Raw genomic sequence first — 20,505 nt, 5'->3', positions numbered from 1 at the left:
ACTTTAACTTGAACGTCAACTTCAAAGATTTCTATATTCGAAATTTTTCACCTCACTAAATATTTGCTAGGTGCGCACGACCTTCAAGTTCCAATCTATTTTTGAGCTTGAACTACTTACAAACATGTTGCGATTTCAATACTTTTGATTTGACCACCAATCCAAACGCTTTCTTCATGCTCCAATGCTGTAGCGAAAATCTTACATTTGTGGAGTTTGTGAACATTATAATCGAATTGTTGAAGAATTTTTCTTCCTCTTCCACCGCAAAAATCTTTATTACTAATTGTGATCTATATGAAGCTTGTAATTTTGTGGTGCAGAATAGTGAGTTTTCTGTAAATCAAATAACGCTCATCTCTAGGGTTGAAGTATGTTTGATTGAGACATGGTCAGAATTCGTGGAATTAATTTCTAGCTACACGAAATTTTTTCCTTTGAAAGAAGATGAACTAGCAATCATAGGTCTTTTTGGTGTATTCAAGGACTTCATTTACTCAACGCTGTTGCAGAGCGACTTTCAGCTGAATGAAGTCGCCACGAAGAGATTGCTTGTTAACAAACATGATTATTCGGCAATGCATTTGAATTATCTTGGATACATCCTACATCAAGTACATGTCACGAGAAAGATAGAAGTTATATTCAATGATCTGGCTACATCATCTGTTCTGGTCGAAGGGCGGCTTTTCCAAATTGATTTATGGAATGTAATGATTCCGAGTCTGGCAGTAGACAAGCCATTTGAAAAAACACCTTCAACTGCTACTTCGTCAACTTCAGAATCTAATGATCTGGATGTTGATTTACTATTCCAAAACAAACTCGTCCCTTTGGGAATCGTGTTGTCCAAGTGGTCGACTGAACTTAAGAACAGATAGTTTTATACACCCATATCTAGACGTACGTATCAAACCAAATAGTCAATACAAGAAGGGATTACCTACTTAACTTCTTCTACTTCATCATCGTCACCTTCGTCTTCGTCATCAAAATCAAAGTCTTCCGGTCTACCAGAACCGCCAGCTTGTCCCAATTGACTAGCCAATGCACTGATGTCAAAATTACCAGGGCCTCCAGCACCACCACCAGCACCTTGCAATAATTGAGAGAAGTCTGGGGCACCACCAGCACCACCAGCACCCGCGCCTTGCAATAATTGAGAAAAGTCTGGGGCACCGCCAGCACCTCCACCCATGTTCATCATATTCGACATATCCTCTTCCTGTTCTGGGCTCTCATCTTGCTCGTCTTCATCTACCCATTTGTCGAAATCAGTCTTGATGTAGTGATATTTCAACTTTTCTTTTGTTAATCTTGGCCAGAATTCCTCCTTTGCGGTCTTTTTTCTTACAACCAAGTAAATGTGAGAACCGTTTTCTGTATTCTTGTGAGAATTTTCAGGATCTACTTCGTCAAAGAATTCTATGTTCAATTCATAGTGTGTGTCACTATCTGAGGAATCAGCTGAGAGTTTTAAATGCGTGGAGGTCAAGTCCAACTTAGTATTGATTGGGTCGAGTACATCAATTGTTAAATAGAGAATGTTTTTAGAAGCATCGCTAGGATTAGAACGTTGTGCCCATAAAACATTTGGTGTAACAGATACCATTATAAATATTTAAAATTCGATTATAAAGAAAGAAAAGTGAACGAAACTTAGTATATTTCATCCACCCTCACTTTTTGTAGTTAACTTACAATATTCTGGAATCTTCCGCAGAAAAATAAATGTGAGTATGCTCACGTGCTACTATTCAGAGAGACAAAAAAACTCTCGTGGTAAATAAGCTGCAAAACACGACGATGCAATTGGCTATACATGCGAGTCAAATGGAATATGTTGGACACACCCATAAGCGTGAGATTAAATTGTGGATAGTCTTGGTAGGTGTCTTCAAAAATTTATAGTATGACTTCAAAATACCTAAAACAGTGTCTTCTTATACTGGTTCCAAGGAATGGATGTGTCTCATGTTCAGAAAAGTTATTTCTTCGCTGGCATGGATGTTACTAGACATGAGCTGCCAAACACATACTTCAGTAGGTGTGCGACCACTCGTTCTAACGAGGCAAGTTGTAACTACAACTCAATTCAATTGACTTCATATATTTGATATTGCGGGAAACAAGCTCTTCAACTTTGAACAGCTATCATATGCTTACAACTCTCCATATACCTGAGGGCACTTGACGTTATACCTCTGTGGATTAGTTCATTTTTGTGAAGTGCCCATCAAGATCTACACAATAGTTATCATAAAGACACTCAGTAGCTCACGAGTAGCTCAAGAAAGACAGCAGACCGCAATTATAATTGCACTTCTCACTTCAGAGACGTGCAACGTGTAATTAAAGGGGCACGACGATATTCCCTGGGTATGAAAATTGAACCAATAGGAAATCATCCAACAGCTTTAGTAGAAAAATAACCTACATGGTCAGGATTGTCAAGTGAATACGCTCCTCGTGTATTTAAACCAATTGACATAAGCTGTCCCTTTACCAGGAAGAAACAAAAAACTCCCATTCCCCTTGACAAGATACTTTATCCCCACGTATTTCACAATATGAAAAGAGAAAGTATTTCAAGCAATAGAATCCCTGTGTTATAGCCTCTCTGTCAAATTCCATTCTTAACAACTCTTTTCTGGTCTCTATGAGCCAATCAAGAGATTCTCGCATGTGTGGACTCATTTCTCCAAAATTCTTGCATAATACACACATTGTGGATAGGTCCAATTTTAGGAGTTAGCTTTTTAATGGGTACCCTTGTGATGAGTAGTTAAGAAGAGTGGTTTCAAATATCTATTAAAGCCTTGCCAGTTCCAAACTAGACCCCAGGTGTTAACATTTTCGTTTTCGAAGTTTTTCCAAACAGTGTGTTCTACAAGAAATCAAAGAGAAAAACCTAGCCTCTCAGTAAGCTGGATCGTTATCTGAATGCGGACGATCGTCATAAACATTAGTACTCAGCCATAATCCGCCTAATATAAGAGTGGTTGATTCCTATATTCTTGAATACAGATAATATTGAAAAAATAGGTGTTATCAATCACAATTGATTTAGGGGAATTATCATATGCTGGACAGTTACCATGTCAGGAGTTCCCTGAAATGTTAATGATCTTTGAGTTAACCTAGTAACAAACAAATTAGACCAAAATTCGTTTTCTCATGATAGGGAAAATATTGTCTAATTTCACCATTGCAAACTAGAATTCACTTTATAGTTGAGAATTGAATATTACAAAAATTAGTTAAAGCTTATTTAAACTGTGTACAAATGGTCGGAATTCAAGTCGGAATTAAGTTAAGTACTGTCGAAATTGATCTTTAATTACTTATCTGTTCACATGACATGTAGTATAATAACAAGTTATTTTACTCCACACAAAAAAATTGATGTACTATCATCATTCTTATTTAAACCATTGATGTTCACTAATTCATGTTGCAGCGCTTGCCTTTGGAAATACAGATCAAACTTCTTCATCTCACACCGTCATCATCATTGAAATATGTGAATTCATATTTCTATATCTTGTATAACGACTTGTTCTTTGACAAGATTTTGGCAACTTTTGGTGATGATATTATCTCAGTAATCATTAAGATAATTCCTTGGATCAAGACTTATATCAAAACATTAGACACGTTTCGATATCAATCACGTAATGCTATTGCTTCCAGACTTAATCTCGATCCTGAAGGTGTTGATATTACTGATCCGAATCCATTGAATTCAATATATATCAGAGATTCTTGGAGATATGTATATTCAATTTTAAAGAACAAACGTCTCTTTGCGGAATATTCTGATTACAAGATAGATGAACCTACCAGTTACATCTACAATCATTTTGTCGAAATTAATAGGACATATCTTCTTTCGTATACGAAGTCATTATGGTTGGCTCCAGGGCTGTACAACTTAAACATTGGTTTGGTTATCAAATACGGAAGAGGACTTGGAACTACAAAATTTGAGATAAAGCATTTTAACGAGGATGACGAGGCAGAAATACAAACATTTTATCCACCAACCAATATTAACGATATTCTACCGAAACAACAATTCTGTTTTCTCAAAATTGGAGAATTTCATATCCCACCCTGGAAAGATCTGACTAAAGTAGGGAATAAACTTGAAAGGCATAACAAACTACACAAGGTACAGTTGGTTATGGAAGAGATAGGCCTTTACTTGAAATCTGGATTTCGAATATATTTTATTGATATCTCCCAACCATCATTACTCTTTAACGACTATGACTTGCTTTACTATGCTGTCAAAGAAACGGAATACAAACATTTCATCAACTTGCCTTTAAAAAATTTATACAAAGCACTTAATTACGTTCAAAATGGGGGGTCGCTGGACAACTTGAGCATGCAACAGTCTTTGAAAATGTACGGAGAAGGCGACCCATTTAATATCCGCGAATGTTACGATGATAATTTCCTACTAGAATACTCCGAAGATGCCCAGCCAAATGACGTGAATGGAAATAGGAAAATATTGCCACAAGAAAATGCATTGAAGAAGTATGCAGCCTTTTATTACCGCAAGAATTTTAACAATCGATATTTTAAGTTTAATACGGTCTACCAAAGAAGGCAATTTATTAACAGGTTTGGTAATTTTGAATTGGATTGTTCTGATAATATTGAATTTAAAGAAAACGAGAGCGAGAATGAAAATGAGAATGAGAAAGAGAAAGAGAAAGTGTGTACGTATGACAAATTGGGCCTCAAGTGGAAAATACCGATATTGGGAGAATTATGAAAGTAGGTGCTTCTATGGTGTGCATGTATAGTCCGCATAATGATACAGGATAACATTCGAGAAGATATGGATCCGATAAATAGGTTAGCACGCGACCAAGACCAAGTTGCAAAAAGACAGGATGTAGATAGACCGAGGATGAGCAGGAGACAAGTATGGGTGAAAGACATACAATTAGTCCTTTGAAAGTTCAGTCTCAAGATATTACTTCCGAGAAAAAAGAAGATTTATATGCTTGGGAGTTAAAATTTCAAAATATACCGACCAAGAATACTTCTATATACAGGCCACGACGATTAGTTTGTGCGTAGAATATAACAACCTTCTTGTAGACCAAGTCTTTCTTGTTGCAGTTCTAGGGTTTGGTGAATTTTCTTGGTCAGGGCCACTACGTCAGCATGAACATTGAAAATAGTAACCTCAATGAATGGGATGACAATACTGGAAAAGAGACAAATCCAACACACAACTCTGAGAATTGGTCAAAACAACCAGCTAACGAAGAAGATGTAATTCCCAACCAGGATGAAGATGATGAAAGTAGCAACGAAGAAGAGGAAAATACCTCCAATTCTCTCCCCGAGTTTAATAACAAGAGAATTATATTACAGAGGTTCACTATTTACAATTCTTTGACAACGATGTATATCGTGGGAAGCAATGCAAAAGAATCCTTGTTTAGAATTCTTGAAATCGGTAAAGACCAAAGTAATGAGGATCAATTGGTAATATTAGAGGACAAGAGTTACTTTTACACGAGGAAGGACATGGTTGAGCTACTCAATGGATTGGATGAAAGCATCGAGGCTGGTATTCACAAGATTGCTCAGGGTTATGGACTATTGGGTTTTATAAAGTTCACCAAAGGATACTATTTAAGTATCATTACTAAGTGCAGTCAAGTTGCAGTTCTAGGTGGACATTATATGTACCATATTGATGAGACTAAATTGATTCCATTGGATTTTAACTATAGGCGGCCAGAAAAATACAGCGACGAAGAAAGGCTCTTGTCGATTTTCAAATACTTAGACTTGGGCAAGACATTCTACTTTAGTTATGCATACGATATAACAAATTCATTGCAAACTAATTTCATGCGAAACAAAAGAGCAGCTACAGAATATAAATTTGCAAAGGACAATATCAAATTGAAAAACAATGAGAACTTTAATACATTCGAGCATAATGAAAGATTTGTTTGGAATAACATGCTTCTCAAACCAGTATTACAAAACTCAGACACTGCAGCCTATGAATGGTTCCAACCTATCATTCATGGATTCATCGATCAAGCCAAGATTTCAGTATATGGCAAAAAATTCTACATTACCATCATTGCTCGACGTTCACATCATTTTGCTGGAGCAAGATTTCTCAAGAGAGGTGTTAATGACCGTGGAAATGTTGCCAATGAGATCGAAACTGAGCAAATAGTTTCGGATATGTTGACATCTTCCTTTCATGATCCGAAATTTGGATTCTACAATAATGCAAGATACACTAGCTTTATTCAACATCGAGGATCTATCCCCTTGTATTGGACGCAGGATTTGAATAAACTACCGAAACCACCTATAGAAATCAATCTATCTGATCCCTTTTACCAGAGCTCAGCACTTCATTTCAATAATCTATTTCAAAGGTACGGACCGCCAATTATTATTTTAAATCTCATCAAGACTAAAGAGAAGCAACCAAGAGAGCTGAGATTAAACCAGCACTTTGCTAATTGTATAAAATATCTCAACCAGTTTTTGTCGGAGGAGCACAAACTACGATTTCACTCTTTTGATATGTCAAGACATTCCAAGAAAAACTTGGACGTTATCGGTCCATTGCAAAAAATAGCTTCACATTCTATTAGAGAGATTGGCTACTTTCACAATGGACATAATTTGGCAAGTACTAAGTTGCAGAAGGGTATAATTAGAACCAACTGTATTGACTGCCTTGATAGAACTAACGCGGCGCAATTCATCATTTGCAAGGAAGCCTTGACACACCAATTAGAGGGCCTTGGGTTAATCCCGAAAGACAAAACTTTGAATTATGATTCAGATCTAATAAATATCCTAACGGAGATCTTCCACGACCATGGTGATACGATTGCAGTTCAATATGGTGGTTCCAATTTGGTAAATACCATGGATTCCTATAGAAGAATCAACCAATGGTCTTCACATACAAGGGATATTCTAAATAGCGTTAAAAGAATCTATTCAAATTCATTTATAGATCTGATCAGACAGGAAGCCATAAATTTGTTCTTGGGAAACTATGTGTATGCCCCAGATAAGCCTAAATTATGGGAATTGGAGAACGATTTCTATTTGCACAATGAAATGACAATCGATAACATACGCATAAAGACAAGCTATGTGCAGTGGTTCAACAAATTCTACTTGTCCAACTCCAGATTTTCATTCAAGGATGATCTTTTCATTAATCATAATATGTACTGGGACCCCGAGTGGAGACTCGAACCGTTCCCTGATTGCAATGACAATTGGTTTAATGAATGCTATGTGCCTAGAAAATTCCAATCACTCAGTGAAGTTTTTCTGTATAATATGAATTCCAATGCCCGCTATTTTCCTTCTAATAGCAATCAACCAGGTAACGTTTTCGACTACAGTCCTTTTGAGTCACGCAAATCTAAACAGGAAGAGCAATATGCATTCTCAAAACCTAAAAGTGGAGAATCAAATATAAGGTACCTAGATGGATGTTTTGAAGACGATGTAAACCATTTTCAAGGCGAAAAGAATTACGAAGAAAAAAAAATTGGAGCTAGAATAGAGAACCGCGATTTCATGCACGAAAGTGCATACTTGCAAATGACAAATCCGAATAAGCTAAAGAGGTTCTTAACAAACAAAATCGAAAAGTTTGCGTACAATGGGAAAAACACAAATCAAGAACTGGCCGAAAACTATGAGGATTCGCTGAGCTTGCAAATTCTTAAAATCGGCGAAGGCTTTGAATTAAGATCGCTCAAGCCAATGTTTGAACCCATTTTCAGCGAACAGGACTATGAATTATATCAATCGCAAATTGAAATTCCTCGATTGATAACCACGATTTCCAAATCAAGTTATGACAAGAAGCCAAATGACTACGCATTGAGTTCGGACAATGAGGAAATTTATAAATACTTTTCGGCTGTTATAACAAATACTATTTCACTGGAGGATATCACAAGCAGCCAATTGCCGTATTTGAGAACAGAAGACTTTAAGCTATATTCAAAATACACCAGAATGGAGGAAGACAGGTATTTGCATCTAAATACAGAAGACGACTACTTTAAATAAGCATATACATCAGAAAATTAGGAATTTAACTCTTGCAGGCAAGATTTCCTTAGGTAAACTTCTGTTATGCAGCTATGTAATAATTTGATAGTTAAATTGCAACTGTAATTCTCCATACAATATACCTTTGTTCCTTTTAGGTACCGAAGTGCATGCTTTCCTGCGATTAAATGACCGTCTCGGGGATTCTGGAAATGCCTATCATTAATGAAGCTAATATCTGCTCTGATCGGGTTGTTAGCATATATAAACTCAAGAACCATTGATCAATAGATTGTAGGATTGTCAACTATCTTGGTATCATTCTGAAAGTTTGTAATTGCGGCAGTTCCGACTGGATTACAATCTTCCATAGCACTCTTTCGAAGTTTATCAGTATAGTCTCCCAAATGGGCCATATTCTTTTCTAAATAGTGTACGTTCATTGTCTGTGCAAGCCGAGGTATTTTTTGAATTCCTTCTTTAACATTTAATGGCATTGATTTCATTTTCATCGCTATTTGCTATCAATAAGTCATCCACATATAAACCGACGATTGCGTTTTTTGCTTATCCTAATTCGGCTTTCGATCGAATAAATCCGTTCGTCTCCAAGAAATTGTTAGTAGTAGGTAGAGTTCCAGATCTTAGACCATAGAGTGATTTGTTCAAATTGCAAACCATATATGGAAATTGTTCATCTATAAAACCTTCAGGCTGCTTATTGTAGAGTTCTGTTTCAATCTTCCCATTTAGGAAGGCCGTCGAGACATCTATCTGATGAATCTTCATCTTATGTACAGCCGCAATGGCTAGTAGAAGTTTGATACTTTCACTCCTGATCACAGGCGCAAAGGTTTCTTCATAGTCAATTCCATGTTTTTGTCTAAAACCAAGAGCAACTAGTCTGGCTTTGTAAGTTCCATCATCTTTTATGGTATAGACCCACTTCATTCCTAGGGCTCGTTTTCCCTTAGGAAGCTCAGCAAGAGTCCACGTGGAGTTTTCCATTTGAGCACCAAATTCCTTGTTCATAGCTTCAATCCATCGTTCTCGTTGAGGACTGTTAGTGGCTTCCTCATAGGTGCGTGGCACTTGTGGAGTCATTATGGTCACTACATATGCACTGCTACCCATAATGAGAGGTTGGTCATGTGTTTCAGTATAGTCGAGATCGTTGGGATTGTCTGCTTCTGAAAACGATTCACTATCGGTGGTGAAGTACTCAATTTGTTGTCTCTGTGGATAGTTGATCAAATTTTGATTGTTCTGTTGTCTCTGTGACCGTGTTGGAACAAGTATTGGTCTGTGTGCCCTCTTGAGTGTTTGTGGATGTGTTCCATCACGCGACGGAACCGGGGTGAGTATATGCTTAACCCCATTCACCGGAGGAGGACGCGATACAACAAGATGAGTTAGTTTGTTGTTGGCCTCAGAATTCAGAGGGACCAAGGCACGGTCAGACAGCGATAGGATGAGTTCCATCCCCCCCTGAAGCAGGCAACTCAATGAGACGAGTAGGAGAAAGACCCGGAGGGAGGAGGAATTGCTGAGAACGAGATTGAAGTGGGGGAGAATCAGGAACCTCAATAATAGGAGAGGATTGAGGAGAGTCGGATTGAACGACCCTAGGCAGTGGTTGAGGAGGAGGTGGAGGTGTAGAGGACACCACAGTCTGCGTAGTAGGGGTATGACGAGTAAGCGGAAGAGAATAAGTGGCGGAGGTGTCCTCCATTTCCATATTAGAAGTAGGACGAATAAGCGGAAGGGAATCCATGTCGGAGGCATCCTCCATTTCCGAGTCGTGATAAGAAGAAAGGTCATCCGAATCCATCACCACGATGTCCATATAGGTTGACGATCTGGATATTCTTCCTGATCCAGCAGAACATCCATAGAGGAGCGTGTGGAGATCAGAGGTGACGAACGTGGATGAGTACCGTATTGCTCAGGAGCATCGAAGAATTCCTGATCAGAGACCACTTCCATGTCATAGCCATCTTCAGACATAGGTTCAGGCTCAGTATCCGTAGAAACTATTTCCATGGGTATGGCCGATGAGGATCCAGGGATAGTGGGTGCAGGTTCAACCACAGGATGAGGAAGACCGAGAGGAACAGTAGCAAGTAAGGGTACTGAACGAGGTGCTGGAAGTGAAGGTACCGTACGAGTAGAAGGAAGAGATGGCACCTTACGAGTTGAAGGAAGGGATGGTACCTGACGAGGAGCAGGAAGGGATGGTACCTTACGAGGAGCAGGAATGGATGGTACCTCACGAGAAGCAGGAGCTGTGTAGGAGTCGTCAGACAGCTCGTAGGGATCAGAGGGAGGCAGATCGGACCTCTGAACCGGAACAACGGCACGGGAAGGTGCAGTTTGGACCGCCGAAGTAGAGGGTACCGGAGCAGAAGAAGATACCGGAGCAGAAGCAGGCGCCGGAGTAGGAGAAGGTACCAGAATAGGAGAAGGCACCAGAATAGGAGAAGGCACCGGTGTAGGAGTCGACGGAGGCTGCGACAGATGAGTAGTAGATGCAGCAGGAGAGACCGGTGCCGAAGCAGACGACAGAGCTGCAGATGAACCTGGCGATTGAGCAACAGTACTGCCAGATGGCGTGGATGGAGGTGAGGGAGATGGGGCCAGAGATACATGAGGACCCTGAGTGAGGCCTGGAGCGGGTGCCAGAATAGAAGGAAAACTTCCACCACCACTACCACCACCACCAATGGAGGTAGCCGACACGACAGTTGACGTCAGAGGTCTTGCAAAAGGAAAGACATTTTCCTGGAACCGAACATGAGAAGAGGTAATCACTTGTCTGGTAGCGAGATCATAAACAAGATGAGCCTTCCGAAACGGATCAGATCCAAGATAAACACCCTTGATTGCACGAGCGACCAACTTCAGTTGACGGTGATTAGGTGGAACATTCACAAAGGCAGCACACCCAAACACTTTAAGTTGAGATAAGATAGGCCTCGCGCCATGCCAGAGTTCAAATGGCGAGCGATTTTGGAGAACAGGTGTTGGTAGCCGGTTTAGGAGAAATGCAGCATGTTGGAGTGCATGCGGGAAGAGCGGTGAAGGAAGAGAACACGCAGTGATCATGGTACGCGTTTTGTCAAGAACGGAGCGAATGGCCTTTCAGCACGTCCATTTTGGTGTGAGTTACCAGGCACAGTGAGCTGGGTCTGGATACCTTCTGCCGCAAAGAATGAAGTAAGCGTCAGATTGACAAACTCACCTCCATTGTCAGAACTGTTGAAATTCAGAGAATTGAAACTATAATTGTAATCTAACAATCAGATGACTGAGTGCAGTACTGGCTGCAAATTTACAAATAAGGAAGTTCCACTGGTCCTATCTCTGAGAATAGGAGTAACCTCAACGGAATAGAACTTATCCGTAATGAAATTGGAGGCGGGCTAGAGATAAGAATAGGGGGAGATAGGAATATGAATAAGGGGGAAGATAAGGGGATCTGAACAATATAAATATGGTAGGATATTCTCCAATATCAGAAGAATAATCAGAACTTGAAATTGAACTTCATTATCAAGAGTTAACTATATCTTTATTAATATACAATGTCTAATTTTCAACAGGTTATGAGCCAATCCGTCTCAAACATCAAGTTTGATGACTCCCAGAAACTAGTTTCGCGTTTCAACTATCGTGAATGGCGTACGCGTATGGAGGTCACTATTGGGACTCTTGGTGTGGAGTTCCGGGGTTTCATTGAAAAATCTGAACCACCTACCGAGGCTTCGTTGTTTATTCTTTTTAACCTGACGCTTCAGCTGCTTATTGACAAGACGGTGTCTAAAGAGATTGTTGATTCTCTTCTTGCCGAGAATCTTTCTGGTCAGGCTCTTTGGGAGGCTATCCACGTCAATTATTCGGTTATGACGTACTCTGAGAAGGTCGAGTACGTTACTGGTTTGGTCGCTAAGATTAGTGACACGTCGGTCAGTACTACTGTTCAGTTATCGGCTGCCAAGCTGCTTTCTACCTACTTTGCTGAGCAGCCTCCTACTGACATTCCTGGTCTCCTCTATCTTACACACTGTAAGCTGGACCATATTTTGTCTAAGTTCAAGGAACTTGGTGCTACCTTGGATCTCACTGACCTCAAATCGTTCCTAAAACGGATCGATACCTCACTGTCTTCCACGCCTGGGTCTGTGTTCACGGTGACTACTCTCTCCTCTGCTGGACTGAAGTCTCACCAGAAAGCTCCTGCCACCTCTCCTATCTGGAATACCCGTTGCTATACGTGCTCTGGTAAGGGCCACCGTTCGAATGTTTGTACTTCCCCTGTTCTCAAGTGTACCAATTGTCTTGGTAATGGCCACAAGGCCACTAGCTGTCCTTCTCCTGTTCGTACTGGACATTTCCTGTCGTCCCGTACCTCTCTGTCTCCTCGTGTTCATTCTTTTTCTACTGCCGCTGGTGATGCCTTTGCATCCACCCCATCCACCCAGGCGTATTCCCTCAATGTATCCCCTTCTATGTTATTGGCCTCCACTGATTTCCTTATTGATTCTGGTGCTTCGTATCATATCTGTAATGATCCTACCTTGTTTTGGGACTTCAAGCCCACTGTTTCGTCGAAAGCTGGTTCTATTTTTGGCGCTAATGGCGCCCCTCTCCCTGTTTGTGGTTCTGGTACTGTCAAGTTTCTTGCCGGTAAAACTCCTGTTGAACTTCATGATGTCTACTACGTCCCTGGATGTGCCAGGAACCTCGTTTCCCTTGCTGTTGCTGCTGCTCGTAGCAAATCTAATTTCAACTTTCTGCCAACTGCCGTCTCTCATCCTGTGTTAGGACTTGTTGGCTCTGTTCTTCCTGACTCCAACCTTTACAAGTTTACGCTTTCACTTGTTCGTCCTCCTGCTCCTGTTCATGCTTTATCTGTACTTCATGATCGCCTAGGTCACCCTCATGCCGCATTGGAAAAGACGATTATCTCTAAATATGATCTAGCCTCTTATCTGCCTGCAGCATGTGAAAGTTGCAATGTCGCAAAGAGCACTCGTCATGTTCCTAAGTCTTCCATCGCTACGGTCACCACAGCTCCCTTACAGTTACTTCACTCTGATGTATCAGGTCCTCACTTCCCGAAGTCCTCCTATCGTCCTGAGAAGTACTTTCTTATCATTGTTGATGACTTCACCAAGTTAAAATGGGTAATCCCCATTGCACAGAAGTCCGAAGTCTCCGCTCAATTGATTCGACACATCAAGCTCTTTCATTCTTTCTTCTCCACTCGTGGTGGATACCGTGTCGGTAGTATTCGTACTGATAACGGGGGTGAGTATGTCAATTCCACGTTGACCAAATTCCTTCAGGACGAAGGGATTTCTCATCAGAGAACGGTGCCTTATAATTCTCATCAGAATGGTACCGCTGAACGTGCTATTCGTACCATTCTTGATAAAGCCCGAACCCTTCTGACTCATGGTTCGGTGCCTGCTGTGTTCTGGCCGTATGCTGTTGTCTGTGCTGCCTATCTTATTAATCGTCAACCCCTGCTACAAGCACCGTTCGTGTCTCCGTATGAGCGTTGGTTCCAGATCCGCCCCGTTATTGCGCATCTCCGTCCTTATGGATGTGCTGCTTATGCCCATATCCCTGAATCTCACCGTCCACTGAAGTTTTCTGAAAGGGCCATCACTGGGGTGATGTTAGGGTACGATGGATCTCGCCATGCTTATCTCATCTATGAAATGCACTCTCGCAAAGTTGTTTGTTCTAATGCTGTTACGTTCAACGAACTGTTGTTCCCCTTTGCTTCTCTGCCTGGTCTCCCAGTTCCCCTGTCTACCGTGTCTCCCGTGTCTACCGTGTCTATGCCTATCCTGTCTATCTCTGTGTCCCTTCCTGGGGGTGTGTCTGCCCCACCTCTTCCTGTTCGTTCTATGTTGCTGCCTATTTCTGATCTTCTGTCTGATGATGTGGCCATGGCTGGTGACGCTGCCATGGCTGATGACGATACTATTGTTGATAATGGTACCGTAATTGATGACGTCGTCCTGCCTGTTGCTAGTAAACTGCTTGTTGCTAGTAGGCTGGCTGATGAAGGTGCTCTGGCTGATGATTCGGCCATGTCCGATGATTATGTCATGGATGATGAGACTATGTCTCTCGCACCGATACCATCTTGTTCCGACTACGACTCGTGCTATTCTTATGAATCGGATATTTCTCCTGAGGCGGATGATGATGAAACCCTTCCCATACAGCCTACCACCGTGATTTCTCCTGTTTCTCTGCGCGCTTCTTCCAATGCTTCTTCACGTCCGCAACGTCTTGCTGGCCCTGCACTTCCTCTTCTTCTCACTCATGAATCCAATTCTGGGGGGAAACAGATTCAGATCCACAGCAAGTCTCATGCATCGGGAAGAACTTACGATACACCAAATATGAATCAGGAAGAGATAAGTGAGCAAAGGCTCACTAAACATAAACTTACACCAGTTCCCTCTTATGACAATGCTGTGGCTCACAAGAAGGTTAGAATTGAATACATAAGTGACTACGAAGGAGGTTCTCCTGAGTCTTTAAATGATGATCCAAATGATGAAGATTACCAAATGTCAGAAGCAAATGTGGTAATTCGAGGACATGCGTTCACGGCTACAACAAGTGTTTTAGGTAGCCCCAAGATTCCCAGAAGCTATAGCGAAGCTGTCGGAAGCCAAGACGCTGGGAAATGGATAGAAGCAATGAACGATGAAATGTCTGCACATGAAATGAACCAGACGTGGGTTCTTGCAGACAAACCAAATGATAAAACAAAAGTGTTAGGTGTGAGATGGGTGTATACCATCAAGGATGATGGTCGATACAAAGCAAGATTAGTCGCAAGAGGTTTTCAACAGAGATATGGTGTTGATTACGAAGAAACCTTTGCTCCAGTAATCAGAAGTGAGAGTGTAAAGGTGCTACTCTCCGTATCTGCTGTGTATGGGATGAAAGTTCATCAGATGGATGTAACGACAGCATTCCTAAATGGAAAAATCGATTTACCAATATTCATGAATCAACCAGATGGATTCAAGCATACAAATGAACTTGGGAAAGTATGCAAACTCAACAAGTCACTCTATGGTCTAAAGCAAGCTCCGTTGATATGGAACAAGACAATAAATGCGTTTCTTGAGAAGGTGGGGTTTGTTAGGTCGCAAGCTGAATTCGGATTATACAAAAGAAAGAACACCATTGTTGGTTTATATGTGGATGACCTATTGATAGCAAGCAGTAATGAAAATGAGATCAAGGCTATCAAAGAATTGTTGAAGAAGGAATTCAAAATGAAAGACCTCGGCATTGCACAGAAGTTCCTTGGAATAAACATACAGCAATCAGAAAAGGGTATTAGAGCCCATTTGGGAGACTACATTGACAAAATCTTGGAGGAATTCTCAATGCAAGATTGCAACCCAGTTGGAACTGCAGCAATTCCAAATGCTCAGTTAGATAAAGATGAAACCAAGATTCTTGCCAATCCTACAATTTACAGATCCATTGTTGGCAAGTTATTATATGCTAGTAACACCATTCGGGGAGATATTAGCTTCATTACTGGCATGCTCAGCCGGTACTTTCAGAATCCTAGAGAGGGACATCTAGTAGCAGCTAAGCATGTACTTCGGTACCTAAAAGGAACAAAGACTGTGGGCCAGGTATATGGAAAACTGGATAAATTCGAGGTGTACGTTGATGCAGATTGGGGTTCTTCGCTGTCAGATAGAAAATCAATAACAGGATATGCAATTAAGTTCGGAGGAAGTCTAATCTCGTGGAAATCAAAGAAACAACCAACAGTTGCACTATCTACAACAGAAGCCGAGTATATGGCACTTGCTGAAGCAGTTAAGGAGGTCCTCTGGTTGGTGACTCTATTTAAAGAATTGGAAATCCCTGTAACCCTTCCAATTATAGTACATGAAGATAATACGTCATGTATTAACTTAACGAATCATCCAACAACTCATCAACGTACAAAACACATTGATATCAGATATCACTTTATAAGAGAGCAGGTACAGAAAGAATTGATCAAGGTTGTCCAAGTTCAGTCAACAAATAATATCGCGGACATCTTTACGAAGGCAGTTCCCAAGCCATTACTCCAGCAACTACGAAACTCAGCAGGAATGATGGATATTGAATAATCCGATTATTAGATTATGGGGGGATGTTGAAATTCAGAGAATTGAAACTATAATTGTAATCTAACAATCAGATAACTATGTGCAGTACCGGCTGCAAATTTACAAATAAGGAAGTTCCACTGGTCCTATCTCTGAGAATAGGAGTAACCCCTTATCAGACCCGCCTCAACGGAATAGAACTTATCCGTAATGAAATTGGAGGCGGGCTAGAGATAAGAATAGGGGGAGATAGGAATATGAATAAGGGGGAAGATAAGGGGTTCTGAACAATATAAATATGGTAGGATATTCTCCAATATCAGAAGAATAATCAGAACTTGAAATTGAACTTCATTATCAAGAGTTAACTATATCTTTATTAATATACAATGTCTAATTTGTTGAAGTTCAGAAGCATTCATAGTGTCTTACGTGTAATAATTGTTAACAGTAAAGGTAGAACTTGTAAGTTGTTCTAGTTATCGTTATTAAAACATTTAGAAAGTCTATCTAACTCTAAGGGGATACCACCCTTATTTATGTTGTTGTCTCACACTCACATGCTCCATGTGATTCTTGTTCAATATCTCATGGATCCTATTCTCTGCATCACGTTCATCTCATAGCTGTGGGGTTGAGACCTTTCTCCACATCTGTTTCCATATGTCCGTGTGGGGTTCTATTATCCTCTCTGTATACCTGCCATTGTGTTTTCTATTACCACCATATCCTTATTATGATATATGATTGGCTCTCACAAGAGTTGCAGCCAAATCTATTAGATTATCAATATCCGGTATCTACGATATTTTCTAGATCATGCATATTCATGCATTATCATGTTGAATATGCTGATATCAAACCTAAAAGCATATTCTATATTCTATTTTTAATCCAATGCGTAAACTTTATGAATGCAGGATTTGCAGCCATTCAGACATAATTGTGCACAGTAATGTGATAAGATAACATCTACCAATGAGAATCAATTATGTCCGACTAACCTGAAATTCTGGTCATGTCGTTTCATTTCATCCCGATGAGGGGTCAGCCTGTGATTGTATTTGGCATCTATTTAAGGGGGTCTTACTCCCCCTTCTCCTTTCTAACTTTCTATAACTTTTCTTCTTCTATATGGAAATTATCTATCTTAAATAAGTTAATCAATATACTGTCCTACATTATGAACAATCCGATTCAATCTACTGAGCTTCCAAAGCAAACAGTTCAACAGGTTATGAGCCAATTAAATTCCGGCCTCATGGTCATTGATACTCTTCTCCTCAGAGGCCGTGAGAACTTTCTGGAATGGAAAGACTGGATGACTGGTATGTTCAGTAGCTGTGTCTTGGCTACAGAGATTGCTGCTTATCTTTCAGAGAAAGAACTTTCCATCACCTTTACGGACCAGCAGGCGTTAAGCCACAAGCTCCGTGAGCTTATCCTCAAGTGTATGAAGCCTGACGTTCAGTCATTGTTCACGCACTGTTGAAATCCGGTATTAGATAAAGTTTGATAATGCATGAATATGCATGATCTAGAAAATATCGTAGATACCGGATATTGATAATCTAATAGATTTGGCTGCAACTCTTGTGAGAGCCAATCATATATCATAATGAGGATATGGTGGTAATAGAAAACACAATGGCAGGTATACAGAGATGATAGGAGAACCCCACACGGACATATGGAAACAGATGTGGAGAAAGGTCTCAACCCCACAGCTATGAGATGAACGTGATGCAGAGAATAGGATCCATGAGATATTGAACAAGAATCACATGGAGCATGTGAGTGTGAGACAACAACATAAATAAGGGTGGTATCCCCTTAGAGTTAGATAGACTTTCTAAATGTTTTAATAACGATAACTAGAACAACTTACAAGTTCTACCTTTACTGTTAACAATTATTACACGTAAGACACTATGAATGCTTCTGAACTTCAACAGGTTATGAGCCGTCACCTGAAGTTCAACTACTCAATCTCGTTTCCTTCAGAACAAATGTTGACTTCCATCAACGACTTTTCATTATGGAAAACCAGAATGGATCAACTTTTCGAACCAATTGGAAAAGAATTTGTGGCATATCTTTTGCCTCTGACAAATGTTGACGATGGATACACTTCTGAGGACAGATCCGCATTCAACTCCTATATTGACTTTGTTCTTTCCAAAACCTTGTCTGAGAAAGTTCGTAGTACTCTCAGTCGTGAGCCAGTCACTGGCAGAGCACGTTGGTTACGGGTTCTTGATCTTTATGGTACCATGGATCACCACGATGTTGCCCAATATGTCAAGTCGTTATTGACAGTGATTCACACTCCATCTTTGACAACTGACGTTGTTAAGCCGGTTTTTGACTCTCTTTATTCCTTGAACGAATCCTATACCTTTGATGAAATTAAGGGTCTTCACCTTCTAGTTACTCGAAGTTCCCCTAATCTCATGCAAAATTACTTCCACCTGGGCAACGAATCGTTGAAGTATGATGATGTTTTCAAATTTCTAGCAAAAGCAGAGAATTCTACCGAAACTCCTACTGCTCCATCAGTTCTTGCTGCTACCTTTTCCACTGACACCAGACGTCCTTCTGTTGATGCCAATGATCCGCTTTGGAACACTAAGTGTTACAACTGTGGTGGTCGTGGTCACAGACGTGATGTGTGTTGCTCGCCTATTCGTGTTGGTAAGTATACTGGATGGCTGACCAATACGTCCAAGAAGCGCTCCTTTAGTGACAATGAGCGCAAGAAGCAATACAAGTCAGGTGCTACTGCAAATGTTGCTGTTAACGAAAGTGCCTTCGTGCTCACTACAACCACCGGCTCCACGACATCTCATTCACCGGAGTTCATCTTTGACTCTGGTGCTTCGATTCACATTTGTCATGATCGGTCCTTGTTTTGGACTTTTAAACCGGAGTCCGGTAGTTTTGTTTCTTGTGCTGGCGGAGTTCGTCTTCCTGTCTTAGGTAGAGGGTCTATCAAGTTTAGGTCTGCTGATGAGACTATAGTCCTTCAGGAAGTATGCTATGTTCCAGAATGCACTAAAAATCTTATCTCCGTGCATGCTGCTGTTCGTGTCTCTGGTTCGCCCCTTACCACCAAAGTAGACGGAATCTATCATCCACGGATTGGTCGTTTTGGTGTCTATAGGGACGATCTTGGACTTTCCGTCCTTGATATGACACCTGTACCACCTTTAGTCTCCGCCTTATCTGTTCTTCATAACCGTCTTGGTCATCCGCATCAGGCTATTGAACAGCAAGTTCTTCGTGACAATTACTCGCTTGCTGATATTGAGAAAATTGGTGATGTAACGAAGAGTTGTGCCAGCTGTCTGGAATATAAGAAGACACGTAGTATCCCGAAGGTTTCCCATAAATCGGATACAACAACTCCTTTACAAATTCTTCACTCGGATGTCTCCGGCCCTCATAATACGCCAGGAATCTCTTCTGAAAGTTATTTCTGTGTGCTTGTGGATGATTATAGCAAGTTTAAGTGGGTGTTCCCAATCGTTAGGAAGTCGGATGTGGCCCACCAGATTATTATCCATATTCGGCTATTACACTCATTTTTCTCTACTCGTGGTGGATATCGTGTTGGTGCTCTTCGTACAGATAATGGGGGTGAATTTGTCAACCATAGTCTCAGGAGCTTCCTTGAACAGGAAGGTATAGCACATCAGCGTACGGTTGCTCACAATTCTTATCAGAATGGAACCGCAGAGCGTTCGATCCGCTCGGTAATCGATAAGGCCAGGACGCTACTTGGACATGCTTCTGTTCCTCAAGCATTCTGGCCCTACGCTGTTAAATGTGCCGCATATTTATTGAATAGGCTTCCCTCCAGGACTATTGCTGACAAGACGCTGTTCGAACTATTGCACCTCGAACCACCGTCGATTGATCATCTCCGCACGTTTGGGTGTGCTGCATTTGCTTATATTCCTGAACCTCTTCGTCCCCTGAAATTCTCACCTCGGGCCGTTAAAGGTGTGATGTTGGGCTATGATAGCAACCGCTCATCATACTTGATATATGAATTACATTCTCATAAAGTAGTTAGTTCCAATCAAGTTTCGTTTGATGAATCGATCTACCCATTTGAAAACTCACCTGATCATGCGCCAACTACGTCTGCTTCGACTATTCCTATGGGCGTGTCCGGTGTCCCTCGTTTTTCATCCGACGTTGCCACCACTTCACGAGCTGAACACATCTCGAGTGATGAACATGAAACTTCCTCGAG

The 20,505-nt window shown here is 40.9% G+C and overlaps 1 protein-coding gene across 1 annotated transcript; it reads left to right on the top strand. All coding sequences in view use genetic code 12, as the record gives it.

The window, feature by feature from the left end:
* Window positions 1–713: 713 nt before the first annotated feature.
* PICST_32901 (predicted protein) lies at window positions 714–8,106 on the top strand (the record flags this gene model as incomplete). The annotated part of the gene is made up of 6 exons (XM_001385832.1): window positions 714–800; window positions 902–903; window positions 1,883–1,887; window positions 3,071–3,100; window positions 5,285–7,685; window positions 7,743–8,106. The coding sequence occupies 6 exons, from the start codon at window positions 714–716 to the stop codon at window positions 8,104–8,106; spliced, it is 2,889 nt and encodes a 962-aa protein (XP_001385869.2).
* Window positions 8,107–20,505: the final 12,399 nt, after the last annotated feature.

The sequence above is a fragment of the Scheffersomyces stipitis genome, chromosome 6, assembly GCF_000209165.1.
Source record: "Scheffersomyces stipitis CBS 6054 chromosome 6, complete sequence".
Lineage (NCBI taxonomy): Eukaryota > Fungi > Ascomycota > Pichiomycetes > Serinales > Debaryomycetaceae > Scheffersomyces > Scheffersomyces stipitis.
This window is presented reverse-complemented; position numbering and strand designations above follow the sequence as displayed.